At 49.2% G+C, this 13,205-nt stretch overlaps 1 protein-coding gene across 1 annotated transcript in view; it reads right to left on the bottom strand.

The window, feature by feature from the left end:
* Nucleotides 1-264: 264 nt before the first annotated feature.
* si:dkey-22o22.2 (neural-cadherin) overlaps nt 265-13,205 on the bottom strand; it is a 46,537-nt gene continuing 33,596 nt past the window's right edge. Inside the window, exons 18-34 of the mRNA XM_037454740.2 lie at nt 12,668-13,205; nt 11,364-12,360; nt 10,301-10,394; nt 9,770-9,954; nt 9,250-9,482; nt 8,680-8,960; nt 8,312-8,526; nt 8,005-8,132; nt 7,790-7,917; nt 7,477-7,588; nt 7,209-7,389; nt 6,705-6,871; nt 6,389-6,629; nt 5,920-6,100; nt 5,092-5,342; nt 4,178-4,335; nt 265-3,698 (exon numbers count right to left, since the gene is read on the bottom strand). The exon at nt 12,668-13,205 is cut by the window's right edge and continues 92 nt beyond it. Coding sequence (XP_037310637.2) covers nt 3,054-3,698; nt 4,178-4,335; nt 5,092-5,342; nt 5,920-6,100; nt 6,389-6,629; nt 6,705-6,871; nt 7,209-7,389; nt 7,477-7,588; nt 7,790-7,917; nt 8,005-8,132; nt 8,312-8,526; nt 8,680-8,960; nt 9,250-9,482; nt 9,770-9,954; nt 10,301-10,394; nt 11,364-12,360; nt 12,668-13,205 — 4,735 coding nt within the window. The 3' untranslated portion in view covers nt 265-3,053. The remainder of the gene's footprint in view (nt 3,699-4,177; nt 4,336-5,091; nt 5,343-5,919; nt 6,101-6,388; nt 6,630-6,704; nt 6,872-7,208; nt 7,390-7,476; nt 7,589-7,789; nt 7,918-8,004; nt 8,133-8,311; nt 8,527-8,679; nt 8,961-9,249; nt 9,483-9,769; nt 9,955-10,300; nt 10,395-11,363; nt 12,361-12,667) is intronic.

The raw sequence follows: 13,205 nt of genomic DNA, 5'->3' as shown, positions 1-13,205 counted from the left end.
AATTTAAGAAAAGAGCCTCTGTCTCCTCTTCCCTTAGAGAGGTCAAACACAGAGGTCAGAGGTCATTTTCCCATGAAACACCTACTCGGTAATATGAACTTTAGGATGTGACATGTGATCATGTTTAAATACAACAGAATATAATATAATTTAACCTAATAAAAGATAATATGTGTCCCTCTCACTCGATGAGGTCACCAGGTGGGGGGGGGGGGTTCCTTCAAGTCTGATGAGCTCGTGTTTGTTGTGACAGTGTGGATCTAGTAATATAATAATATATCATATATATATATAATATATCTAATAACTATGGATCTGTGTTTGTGGGCGTTCTGCATGTGGAAACGTGTCATCTCCTGCTTCACCACGTGGGGGCGTGTTTCCTCATGAGTGGACATACAACCCACCACAAGCACCACGAAGCATCTTCTAAAGATGACTCCTATCTGATGAGGAACATTTTATTTCATCCATTCATCCTTTTGCCTCCTCTTCACGTTTCTTCTTCTTCTTTCTCTGAATCTAAAAACCTGAACTGAGAGAAGAAGAAGAAACGAGGCTCCTGTCAATCATTAAAGGGGAAAAGCAGTTTTTATTAAAAGTCATGAACAAAAGGAATATTCTATGGTTGGATTTTATAAAACGTTCATATGTTCATCGATCAACAGATCGCACAATGACACACACACATACACACTCACACAAACAAACTGACCTGAAATGAGATGAACAAACATCATTAAAACATCTGGATTTCTTTGTCATTTCATCGTTGAAGGAGTTACGCTCAAGTAAAGACTCTTTTTATCACTTCTCAGTGGATAATAAACTGACTGAATAAAAACGCTCTTCCTCTGATTGTGGTTGTTTGGAACGATGTTTGTATAAAAGTCCTGATGAGATTGTGTTTGTTGTGACGGTTTGGATCTAATAACTATGGATTCGGGTCATTCAGGATGGTCGTATTTTGTTTGTGGGCATTCTGCATGTGGAAACTTGCCAAAGCAACCAAACAGCTGAACGCCGTCCTGTCGGTGTCATCTCCTGCTTCACCACGTGGGGGCGTGTTTCCTCACGAGTGGATATACCACCCACCACAAGCACCACGAAGCATCTTCTAAAGATGACTCCTATCTGATGTGAAACATTTTATTTCCTTTATTCATACTTTTTCACATTTCTTCTTTTCTTCTGAATCTAAAGAGAAGAAACAAGGCGCCTGTCAATCATTTAGGGAGAAAGCAGTTTTTATTAAAAGTCATGTACTAAAGGAATATTCCATGGTAGGATTTTATAAAACTTGCATATGTACATCGATCAACAGATCGCACAATGACACACACACACACACACACACACACACACTCATACGTACGTACGTCAAAGCTTCACATGGTTTAGAAAAAGACACCTGATTTGTTCTGTTTTGAGTACATTTTTTTTTAAAAGTTAGATAAAAACAAACAGCATTAAAACATCTGGATTTCATTGTCATTTCATCGCTCAAGTAAAGACTCTTTTTATATCTTCTCAGTCGATAATAAACTGACTGAATAAAAACGTTCTTCCTCTGATTGTGGTTGTTTGGAACGATGTTTGTATAAAAGTCTTCTTCCTAAAACACTGGAATCAATCTGTGAGCTGAGATCAACTCATCTTTACTTTTCAGATTCTAGAAATAAAATATAACAAAAGATCAGTTTTTAAATTGATTTACCTGTTTTAACATGTTTTAACATCTGGTAGTAAACCGTCTAATCACATCTTATTTTAGCCTGATTATCCAAAACAATCCAAGCAGGTTGTAAGAAAGTGTTTAAAATAGTGAAATAAACCAAACAATATCAGCACAAAAAAACCCAAATATTCTGCAACAATGTGATTCAAACTAAAGTCTGTTTTGTGCCTCTTAAACAGTTTAGTTATTAAAGAGTAACTTTATTTACTCAGAGAGCTTCATGTTGCCTCCACTTATTATTGCAGATTAAAAGTGTGAATATTATATCAAACTTTGTCATTTAGTAGTAACTTACCTTTATAGTAATATTGTGCTAATCTCAAATGCTAATCACTGTAATTGTTGAAAGGATGGGAAATGTGCATGTTAGCGATTAGTGCTAACGCTGTGTATGCTAATTGCAAGTGTTAACGAATAGAGTGCTGAGGCCCTGCCTCCTTCTGCTCGTCCAATCAAAACAAGTCACTGCACGAAACACAAAAAGGCCGGAAAACATTTGTGAACCGATTCCAAGTCAATTGTTTTTAAATGTTAGCTATGTTAAATGTAACGTCGTTTAGGGAGCTAACTTAGCTATGTTAAATGTAACGTTGTTTAGGGAGCTAACTTAGCTATGTTAAATGTAACGTCGTTTAGCGAGCTAACTTAGCTATGTTAAATGTAACGTTGTTTAGGGAGCTAACTTAGCTATGTTAAATGTAACGTCGTTTAGGGAGCTAACTTAGCTATGTTAAATGTAACGTCATTTAGGGAGCTAACTTAGCTATGTTAAATGTAACGTCATTTAGGGAGCTAACTTAGCTATGTTAAATGTAACATCGTTTAGCTAACTAGCTTTGTTAGCAGTCACAGACATCGTAGTATCCGTGGTCCGTCTCTCTGATGCGTCTGTACACATTAACGTGTAATTCATGGTACATTTTTAAAAGGATTAAGTTGTCTTGCTGTTGACTATTGTAGATGATGTCTTTTACAAAATAAAGTTCCATTGAAAGGTGAATAGTAAAATGTAATAGAAATATCAGTGTTTCCACCAATGAAAGGCAGTCACTTCATACCACTATATGTAGAATTAAAAAACATAGCAATTGATTTCAGCTGAAATACAGAATTTAGGATTTAGTCTAGTTTTCTGCACCTGAAGAAACATCCTGATGGAGGGAGAACCTCCAACAGCTGACGGGATGATTGTCTGGACGTTTGTGCGTTTGTCTTCGACGCTCGTTGTGTGCTGGATTCTTAAAAATGTCGACTTTGGTTTCTCCAACGAAGGAGAGCTGAAAGGAATTGTTAGCTGTCTGTTAGCAGTGTTAGCTTAGCGCAGTGTTTTAGCGCAGTGTGGCGCCCCATAGTGGTGGTGGGGCAGGCGCTCTTGGCTGCAGCTCCTCTGGACGTAGGCCACGGCGTCCCTGTACGTGGGGGCCAGCGGGGGCCGGTCGTACATCTCGCTCAGCGCTGTGAACTTTGGGCCCCACTGAGAGAGTCGGTCGCAGGCCGACCCCCCCTGCCCTTCCTCCTCCTCCTCCTCGTCTCCGGGGGCGATGAGGATGTTCCTGCGTGATGCAGCTGACCCCAGAGAGCTGAGGCTTCCTGCCGCCGACCCCGAGCCCTCCACGCACCACACGTGGTACGCGTCCACCGGCAGCGCCTCGCCGCCGCTGTCCGCCTCCCAGATGATTCGCTCCACGTAGCTTTTAAAGTCCACGTGGGGGCGCGGCCCCGACGGGGCGTCGCCGTGGGAGCCGGCAGTGTGATGGAGGTGCTGCTGGTGGTGGTGGTGCTGGTGGAGGTGGTGCGGGATGCTGAGGTAGGGAGCTCCGGAGCTGCAGGAGGAGCCGGACGGGTGCACCTCCTCCTGGGAGCCGGGGGAGCACTTGACGAGCGGCGCCGTGGTGCAGGAGGAGGACTGAGACAGACTGGAGCACAGCGGGCGCTTCAGCTCGGTGATGTCATACCCGTTCTGGATAGGAAAGGATGCAAGGAAGCAAGGAAGCAAGGAGGGAGAGAACACGCACACTTAATAAGACCCTGTGTCTCCCACATTCGGAGGTCAAAAAGTTTAGTTACAAAACACGTCAATTACTGCTCATTACGGGAGGACAATATTTTCAAAATAAAAGTCAACTAAGTCATGTTTAATAAAGAGTTGAAATTGTTTTGTTTATTAAGAAGATTAAAAACTTTTGTTGAGTAAAAAGATCGTCTTTGTGATCGTCTTGGGTTGAAGTAAAATAAATGCAGGTTCTGTCTTACTGTTTTTATAATTTTGCATCAAATAAAATATGAACTATTTCCACATAAAAACGACCTAATTCAAAAAAAGTTTTGGTTTCAGTCTCTTGTTTAATTTCCCTTTTTAAAATTGTAAGCCGTTACTAACGAGCATGACGTGGTCCTCGCTGTGTGTGTGTGTGTGTGTGTGTGTGTGAGTGTGTGTACCTGGTCCTGCTCGCCCCCCCCCTCCTCGTTGTAGTTCAGGATGTTTTCTCGGATGTCCTCCCAGCTCTCGTGCTCGGTGGGGATGTGGTAAACTCCTCGCTTCCTGAACTTGTTACGGCTTCCCTTCTGGTTCCACACCGTCACGGCCACCAGCACCGCTACACACACACACACACACACACACACACACACACACACACACACGCATACCAGCAGGTTCATTTAAAACACAATGGAAGGACAAACATTTATCCTCATTGAGGTGGGGTGGGGGGGGCATTGGAAGCAAAGAGGGCTGATGGGGAACTGGGGAGAAATTAAAAATACTGATGGTGGAGCCGACCATTCTTAAGGTGATATATTGCTTATTTTATGTTTCTTACATACATCTTACATACAACTCTTTTTACCATAAAAATATTGATGTTTAGTTTTATTCCGTTTGAAACACCAAAAAAGAAAAGACTACTGAGATTTGAGGAGTAAAATCACTGTTTTGTAAATGGAGTCTGGATTGAGATGAAAAGGGGTGTAAATATTCTAAAAAAGGCACATGAATCATTATCTCATTTGAGACATCTGTCCCTTAAATTCATCAGACTTCACGTAACTGTGAGGTCACCGATTGATGCCGATGGAAACCTATTGATCACAAAACTGTTACACAAGTCGAGAACAAAAGGTTGACGAGATGGTTGAGTTCACATCTATTGGTGAACCAATATCAATATGCACGTTGATTTGTTACGTGTTTATTTAAAATGAGGTAATTTCTCATTTTGTAAAGCAATAAATGCCATGAACACGTCTCCATTCTTCCCCTTTTTGTTGTATTTTCTATTTCAGACGTTGTTTAACATCGTTAACATTTCTCATGACCCTAAACCCTGACCCTCAACTCTCTGGTGAAGTACCGAAGAAGACGAGCAGACACATGCTGATGGCCAGGATGGAGCTGGGGCTGAGGGCGGCCAGCCGGTGACCTTTGACCTGGCCCTGCTCACAGCGCTGGCCGCTGAAGCCGTCCTGGCAGCGGCACCGGTAGCTGTCGGGTGTCAGCGCCTGGCAGACGCCGCCGTTACGGCAGGATGAGACGCCGCAGGGCGACGGCACGCAGCGCTGCTGCCCGGAGTCCTCCGTCACCGTCACCAGGCCGCCGGGGCACCTGGGAAACGGAGGGGTTAGTGACATCAGAATGAAAGCAGAAGCTCGTTAAAGCAAAGTCAGCGCTTCATGTGTTAAAGCTGCGTTCTGTGTAGTGACCAGCAGGGGGCGACTCCTCTGCTCCCATAGACGTCTATGAGGAAATGACTCTACTTCTGTGTAGTGACCAGCAGGGGGCGACTCCTCTGCTCCCATAGACGTCTATGAGGAAATGACTCCACTTCTCTTGATTTATTCCCTCAGTAAACATTGTAAACATGAGTTTATGGTCTCAGTCTCTAGTTTCAAGGCTTCAATGCAGCATGATGTTCATTCAGTGAATAATGCTCCATTTAGAGTCAAACAGACCATGAAGCAGGGGATGCTTTAGGGCGGGGCTACACAGTGATTGACAGGTCTCTAGAGAGACGTATACACCGCCTCTATGTCCTCCTCAGTCCGTATCTGGTCACTTTTATTTCACTGCTTGTAAAAAAAAACCAGATGATGAAGGTGATTTTGTTGAACCCAAGGTTTCAATACGTTGACGAACCAACGATTGATGTCACCATGGCGACCGCGTCCACTGTGTCTCATACCTGCACTGGTGCTTCCTCCACAGGTCGACGCAGCGCAGCGGGCTGCTGCACGGTTGGCCGGTGCAGGCGTCGCTGGAGCAACCAGAGGTGATGCCCCGCCTCTCCAGCACCGTCACTGAGTCCTGGCTCCGCCCCTCCAGAGGCAGCACCTGAGCGTTAAAACGAACGTCCCGCAGACAACCTGCCAGAGGGAGGAAAGGTTTGGTTTGTCATTGATAATAAAATTCATAGAGGGGGAGGAACAGGAGGAGGAGGAGAAGGAGGGAGAAGAGGAGTTAGAGAAGGAGGTGGAACATGTGGAGGAAAATCAGGAGGAGAAAAGGATGGAGACAGGGAAGAGGAGGAGGACGAGGAGGAAGAAGATGAAAATGAGGAGAAAATGAGAAGATGAAAATGAGGAGGATTAAAAGGATGAAGAGGAGGAGTAAGAACATTAAGATGAGGAGGAGAAAGAAGATGAAGATCTCACCCTGAAAGTCGTTGCCGACCGTCACGCTAGTCGGGTGAAGTACGATCTCCCGCCGGCTCCCCAGCCGGGCCTGCACCTCCCGCGAGCCCCCGCCCTGCTCCAGCCTGAGCGTGAACAGGTTGTCGTGGCGACCCAGGCCAACCTGCACACATTGGCCGACGTCCACCCGCTGGCCGGGGAGGCGCAAGACGTGGGCGCCGTCGGCGAGGTCGGCGCGGACGGAGAGGAGGCCCTCGGCAATCTGAGAGGAAAGAGAACCAGCCTCAGCGACAAGAAACGTGAGAGGTCAAAGGTCGGCCAGCAGTGGACTACCGACCTCCAGGATGATGCACTCGCCGGACTCCCGGGACGCCACGGAGAGCAGCGAGCCCGAGGAGGACCGGGTCCGCAGGAGGAGCCGCACGTCTGAGCGGCGAGAACTGCCACCTCCTCTGAGCTGAAAACGCACCACGCTGCCCGAGGAGAAGGAGAACTCTGGGACGGCTGAGGAGGAAGAGGAGGAAGAGGAGGGTTATAAAGTTCCAGACACATACAGACATTTTGGGGGCAGGTGCTCAAACACCAACAAAAGGGCACCTATTGCCAAAATGTAATTGTGATTTTAAATTAAACAAAACTAGTGAACAGTAAAACAGCCTTTAAATTCTCTGCCTCTCTCCGTGAAACAAGATGATGAAGATCGTCAGTAAAGAGAGGGACAAAACTTTGAAATCACGGAGGTGATTTGTGAGGTTTTTGTTTGTTTATTTTTGGGTAGGATGTGGGTTTAGAGTAGGATGTCCCACAAAAGGTGTTGATACACACACACACACATACTCACTGGTGTCACACTGGGGTCCGGAGTACCCCGCCTCACACACACAGCTGAAGGAGCCCCAGGAGGCGACACAGGAGGAGTGAGCTCCGCAGGACGGTCCCGCAGCCGTCAGGCAGACGGCGTCCGTGAGCCGGCAGCCCGGAGCACTGTCCACGCTCTCACCGGGAGACGCCAGGTCGTACACCTGGGGGAGGGGGGTATTTCAGGTATGTACGTATTTATTTTACTTACTTTTACACACACGCAAACACACACACACACACACACACACCTGACTGTCCACCACCAGGTTGCGGATGCAGCCGGTGAAGCCGCGGTAACGCCGATGAGGAGATGTTTCCTTTATTCCTCCCAACTGAAGAGGCTGGAAGACATTGAGATACCTGAGGAGGAGGAGGATGGAAACAAATATAATTGGATGAGAGCACAAGGCGGAGGAAGAGGAGGAACAGACGAGACAAGATGAGAAGATACAAATATAACAAATGAGAGGAAGGAGAAGATTGGAGAAAGTAATCCAGGTGGAAATGAGAGAGGAGCAGGAGGAGTTTGGTCAAGTCTCAATTCCAGGTCCAGCTTCTCACCTCTGGTCTCCTGGCGTCTCTCCTGCAGCTCTGCAGCCGGACTCGTCCGTCTCCTGGCTGTCCTCCCCCCCGGCCTCCAGCTCGTTAACCGCCGCCCCCCCACACTGGTCCAGGATCAGCTGGACGGCCTGGGTTCAAAAACAAAGGAACGCTGGAATATCCAGACCACAGAGAGTGAAATGTATCTGTTGTTGTAATTATTTAGCTCCTCCCACCTTCCCGTCGCTGACCACGTCGAGTCGATGCCAGCGGCGGAGAGTAACGGCGGATCGGGGCGGGAGCTGCAGGGTCAGCGCCCCCGACCCGTGGTTGATGCTCAGAGCCGGAACGCCGTTCCTCAACTCTGCAGCGGAGGGAGGAGGAGGAGCAGAGGGAGGAGGAATGTGTGAGTGTGTCTGGGCTCCAGATGGAATCTTCGATTCATTCAGACATTGTGCAGTTATTTAGTAACAAATCATCAAATCACAATCAAATACCGTCTTTAGTAAATAACTAACTTGACAATAAAAGATAAACACCAACCGACGGCGATGAAGTCCTCCTGCTCGCCGGAGTGGGCGGGGCCTAGCGGCCCGTCATACAGCAGCAGCCCATTGGCCGACTCGGCCAGGAACTCCAGCGAGATGTGGCTCTGAAAGCAAGGCATGATGGGAGGGAACCAGGCGTAGCCCTCGCCGCCGAAGCTGTGTTTGGTCTGCTGGCACTCGGGCCCGTCCAACATGGGAGGACAATTACACCTTAACAAAGTTTATACAAACAATGCAAAATAAATAAATACTAAATAAATATTTCACTATATTTTTGTAAAACGAATCACTTTTCTTGCTTTAACAAAGCTTTTCTTCTCTATAAGTATATTTCTGCATCTGTTTTTCGTCCCGGACTTGTACCTGTACCCCAGCGGGCCGTCCTGGCAGGCCCCCCCGTTGCGGCAGGGGTTGTTGGGGTAGGAGGAGCAGGGCAGGTGGGCGGCCTCCCGACCGCCGCAGCCGCACCGCGCCGTCACCGCGGCCGGCAGCGACACCAGCGCGGCGGCGGATCCGGCACCGAGCGCCACGGGGACCGGACCGAAGGAAACGTCGGTGCTGCAGCCTCCGGACCGACCGCAGTCAGTGAAGGGACACTCGTCCACGCCCACCTGGGAGATGGACACGCCCAGCGCGGCCTCCACCTGGGGGGGGGTTGGGTGGTGTTAGGACTAGTGATGGGAGCATGAACTCACACACTCATTCTGTCCTGACTACGTCTTTTCCAGTGACTTTGAGGAAAAGAGATGCTCTGTTTGGAACTACTACAGGTGTGTGTGATACTGCATGTGGGTACCTCACCTGTTACACCTGTTCAGGTAACAATCCCTTAGACTTATCGGAGCATGTTGAGCTGTTACTGTCAACTTTTTATTTTGTTCAAATCATTTTAAAAAGAGGTCAGGAGGTTAAAGTCAAATCTGAGAAACTCACCTGCGCTCTGCTCGCCGCCACGTAGCCAAGCAGCTTTTCCTTCCGGTAGGGGGCGGGGCCACGAGCCGAGAACCACACGGCCAGCGCCTCCCCCCCCCCTCGCCGCCCCTCCTTCACAGAGAAGATCTGCACGTTGGCCGGCGACGTCTGAAGGAGTTCAGCCAAAGAGCGGCCGAGACGAGAGAAGAGGCTCTCGGCTCCCCCCCCCCCGAAGAACTCCTCCACCGACACATCTGGAGGAGGGAGGAAGAGACGAGGGATTAGTATAAGGAATTAATGTATAAGAAAGAACAAAAAGGGAGGGAACAAGTGAAGGAAAGAGAGAAGCAGGAAGGAAAGATAGAAGGAAGGAAGCACAGAAAGGATGAAAGGAGGATCAGAAAAGGAGAAATCAGAAAACACCAAAAGGAAAACACAAGAGAAAAGGGAGGTGTATTTCTCCCATCATGCATCTCTCCCTGCAGGGGTTTGTGGGATCCTGACACACCAAAAAACCATCAGAAGAAGCGGAGTCACTCACTGAGGAGGCGCAGAGAGGCGGCGTTCCTCAGCGCCGCTGGCTGCAGCTCCCGCACCTCCACCTGAGCCGAGGAGGTGACGGAGGGCCAGGTGTAGTCCGACACGCGCACCTGCAGGCGGTAGGAGCCGGGAGGAGCCCCCTCCCTCACGCTGAGCAGACCCGAGGTCTGGTTCAGGCTGAACCACCTGAGGGGGGTCAAAGGTCACAAAAATAAATATACGCCCACGCCTACTCTGGCCTCCGTCACGGTTTGGACCGACTGTGGGTGACTGTGGGTCGCCGGTCGTCCTCCAATCAGAGGGTTGTAGGTTCGATCCCAGACTGACCTGCTGTCCATGTGTCCTTGACCCCAGCATTGCTCCTGTAGCTGTGACTACAGTGAGTGAATCTTAGTGAGTGATGGGCAGGTGCCTCTGTGTGTGGTAGCTCCTTCCATCAGTGTGTGAATGGGTGAATGATGTCATGTAGTATTAATGCGCTTCGACTAGAAAAGGGCTACAGGTCCCGTCCGTGTACTTGGGCTCCGAGTACCTGGAGGGTTTTCCTTCGAAGCGGTACACCTTCTCGCTCCAGTCGTCGAGGTCGAGGGATCGAACTCGCCCGAGCGCCGTCGTTGGGAGGACGCCTGTCGGGAAGGAAGTGGAATTAGTCGAGAGTTTGGGATATAATCTGAACATCATCACAGCAGGGAGGGGGGAGGCTGACAGATGGTAAATAAGTGATGGAGGGGAGGCGGTGAGCAGTCGACTGTGACGAGTCTCAGCAGGAGGAGGAGACACAAGGGACCATGAAGGGTAGAGGGTTGAATCCCATCAGAACAGCTGGTGAACCCTGAACTACGATGAGACCAAAAAACTACAACTTTTACTAGAAAGAAAGGGTTATGCTACATGAGAAAAATGGAGCAGATTCAAGAATGGTAGAGTTAAAACAACTTAAAATGTCATGGTTAATGGTATTTTTTTTGCATACCATGATTTACTTTTGTAGAGCATGTCCAAGAGATATTTCAAGTCAATATGGGGGGCAAAAACTGGCCTAGTGTAGTCTTGTTTTAATTTCTAAGGGGGCGCTATAGAGACATTTCTTTATACCCAAATGCGAGACCCCAAAATTATCACATTTTTTAACAGTCCAGATATCCATGCCAAATTTAACAACGTTTTGAATGTGATAAAGGCCCCAACAAGGCAATTGATTTGTGAGAATAATAATAATTCTATCAAATACAGCAGGTTCCTCTAACGACTAAAAACACACATCATCGGGTGAATATTCATTTCTATATTTTAGTCGTTTTAGCCATGTCAAATCTCTTAGGGTTGTTTTTGTAATTTTATGATGCTGTTGTTACTCTATTGATTATATACGTTTGTATTTTTTCTTCTGTTGTAATCTATCATCACTTTCTTGCGATACTTGCGATATATCTAAAGAAGTCCATGTCAAGTCACTCTTTGATGGCTTTCGCGGTAAAGTGGCCAGAAAAAGGTGAATAAACTCTCTGACTTCTTGTGACCAATACAATCCCACAAAGGACTGAACTTATCGGACACCAGAACAGGTTCTCATCTCTCATGTAGTTCCCACACACCCTCGTGACTGTACACGATGAAGTTGGTGTGTCCTGGCGAGTGGGGGTGGTCGTTCCTGTCGCCAATGACGACGGTCAGCGTGCTGGTGGAGCTCATTGGAGGAGAGCCGCTGTCAATCATGAGGATCGGGAGGCGGTACTCCTTCTGCCGCTCGCGGTCGAAGGTCCGGAGGGCGGTGACGGCCGCGCTGCCGTTCCGAAAGTCCGTCAGGTTGAAGTTGGTGGCGTCCGAGGTGAGCATGAGGAGCCGTATGGAGATCGGTGCGCCGTTGGCGGAGGTGTCCCGGTCGGTGGCGTGGAGGAGCAGGGAGGTCTCGTTCATTCTGACCGACTGCGGCGCCGGCGCGTTCTCCCAAACGACCGGCCTGTAGGGCACCTCGAACTCCGGCCCGTTATCGTTCACGTCCAGTACAGTTACCATGACGATGGCTGTGCCGGTCATGGGTGGGCCGCCGGCGTCTGTGGCGAGGACCACGATCCGGTGCTGTGAGGTTTTCTCCCTGTCGAGGGAATCGGCCACGACCACCCAACCGGACTGGTCCACCAGGAACTGACTGTACGGGTCCGACTCTCTCAAAATGCTGTAGGAAAAGCGTCCATTCTGACCCGAGTCCAGATCAGAAGCCGTAACCTGAGCAACGATTGTCCCCACGGAAACGTCCTCAGACATGGCCGCTGACTCATAGAATTGCGGCAGAAAGACAGGCGCGTGGTCGTTGGTGTCCTCCACCTGAACGAGACAGTGGGCCAGGCTGAAGAAATCGGCATCTTCGGCCTTCAGCGTCAGATTGAACGTCCTCTCGCGGGGCTTCTCGAAGTCCACCTTCTTCTTGAGTTTTATGACGCCGCGACGGTTCACTTTGTCCGTTTCCACGAAGAACTTCCGGTCCGCGTCGCCGCCAACGATGCTGAAGGTCACCACGGCGTTCTCCCCCTCGTCTCCGTCCGTGGCGGACACTACCAGGACCTCACTGTTCACTTCCATGTCCTCCGTCACCTGAACACCAGAGAAAAAAATCCAGATGATGACTTTTACACCTTCAGCTTTTGTTTCTTTCCTGGAGGAATCTACTGAGCCACACGGGTAAACCTACACGACTTTACTTCAATGCCAAAACAACTGCATAAAGATTTGAAAAAAGTCTGAAGACGACAAGGAAGCAACTTTTAAAGAGCTTTTTTTGTGAAAGGACTCTGGAATTGTTGCTAGCCTTTGCTGCTAACATTGTAGCTGCCCCGATGTACTATTTCATGGTTTACAGCTTCCGCGTCATAATGTCCGGTACAAAGAGTTGTCGACTCACCTGAGCGCTGTAGAGCCTCTGGGTGAAGACGGGTGGGTGATCGTTGACGTCTGAAACCGTGATGGTGGCCGTCCCCGTTCCCGCCAACCCGCCTCCATCCCGGGCCTCCACCACGACCAGATAGCGCTCCTCCGCCTCCCTGTCCAGCGAACGCAGCACCGTGTGGATGGCGCCCGTGCTGGCGTTGATGGAGAACAGGTCGAGGTTGATCTCGTTGCGGACGTTCTTGATGATGCTGTAGGTCAGTGCAGCGCTCTCGCCCTCGTTGGGGATGTCCAGGTCCACGGCGCGCATCTCCATGACGGATGTGTCGGCGGGGGAGTTCTCGGGCACCCGGCCAGCAAAACACCCGTCCGCCTCCAGCGCCGGGCACGGGAAGAAGGGCGCGTTGTCGTTGACGTTTGTGACCTCCATCAGCACGTCGGCGAACCCTGTGAGTCCCGCCCCTCCTTCGTCCGTGGCCAGAACGAGGAACCTCCAGGCCGGGCGCTCCTCGCGGTCCAACCGGCGCTGAGCGGAGATCCTTCCAGTGCGTTCG

The sequence above is a fragment of the Pungitius pungitius genome, chromosome 11 (genome assembly GCF_949316345.1).
Source record: "Pungitius pungitius chromosome 11, fPunPun2.1, whole genome shotgun sequence".
Lineage (NCBI taxonomy): Eukaryota > Metazoa > Chordata > Actinopteri > Perciformes > Gasterosteidae > Pungitius > Pungitius pungitius.
The sequence above is the reverse complement of the archived record's forward strand: the minus strand, read 5'-3'. Positions and strand labels throughout refer to the sequence as shown.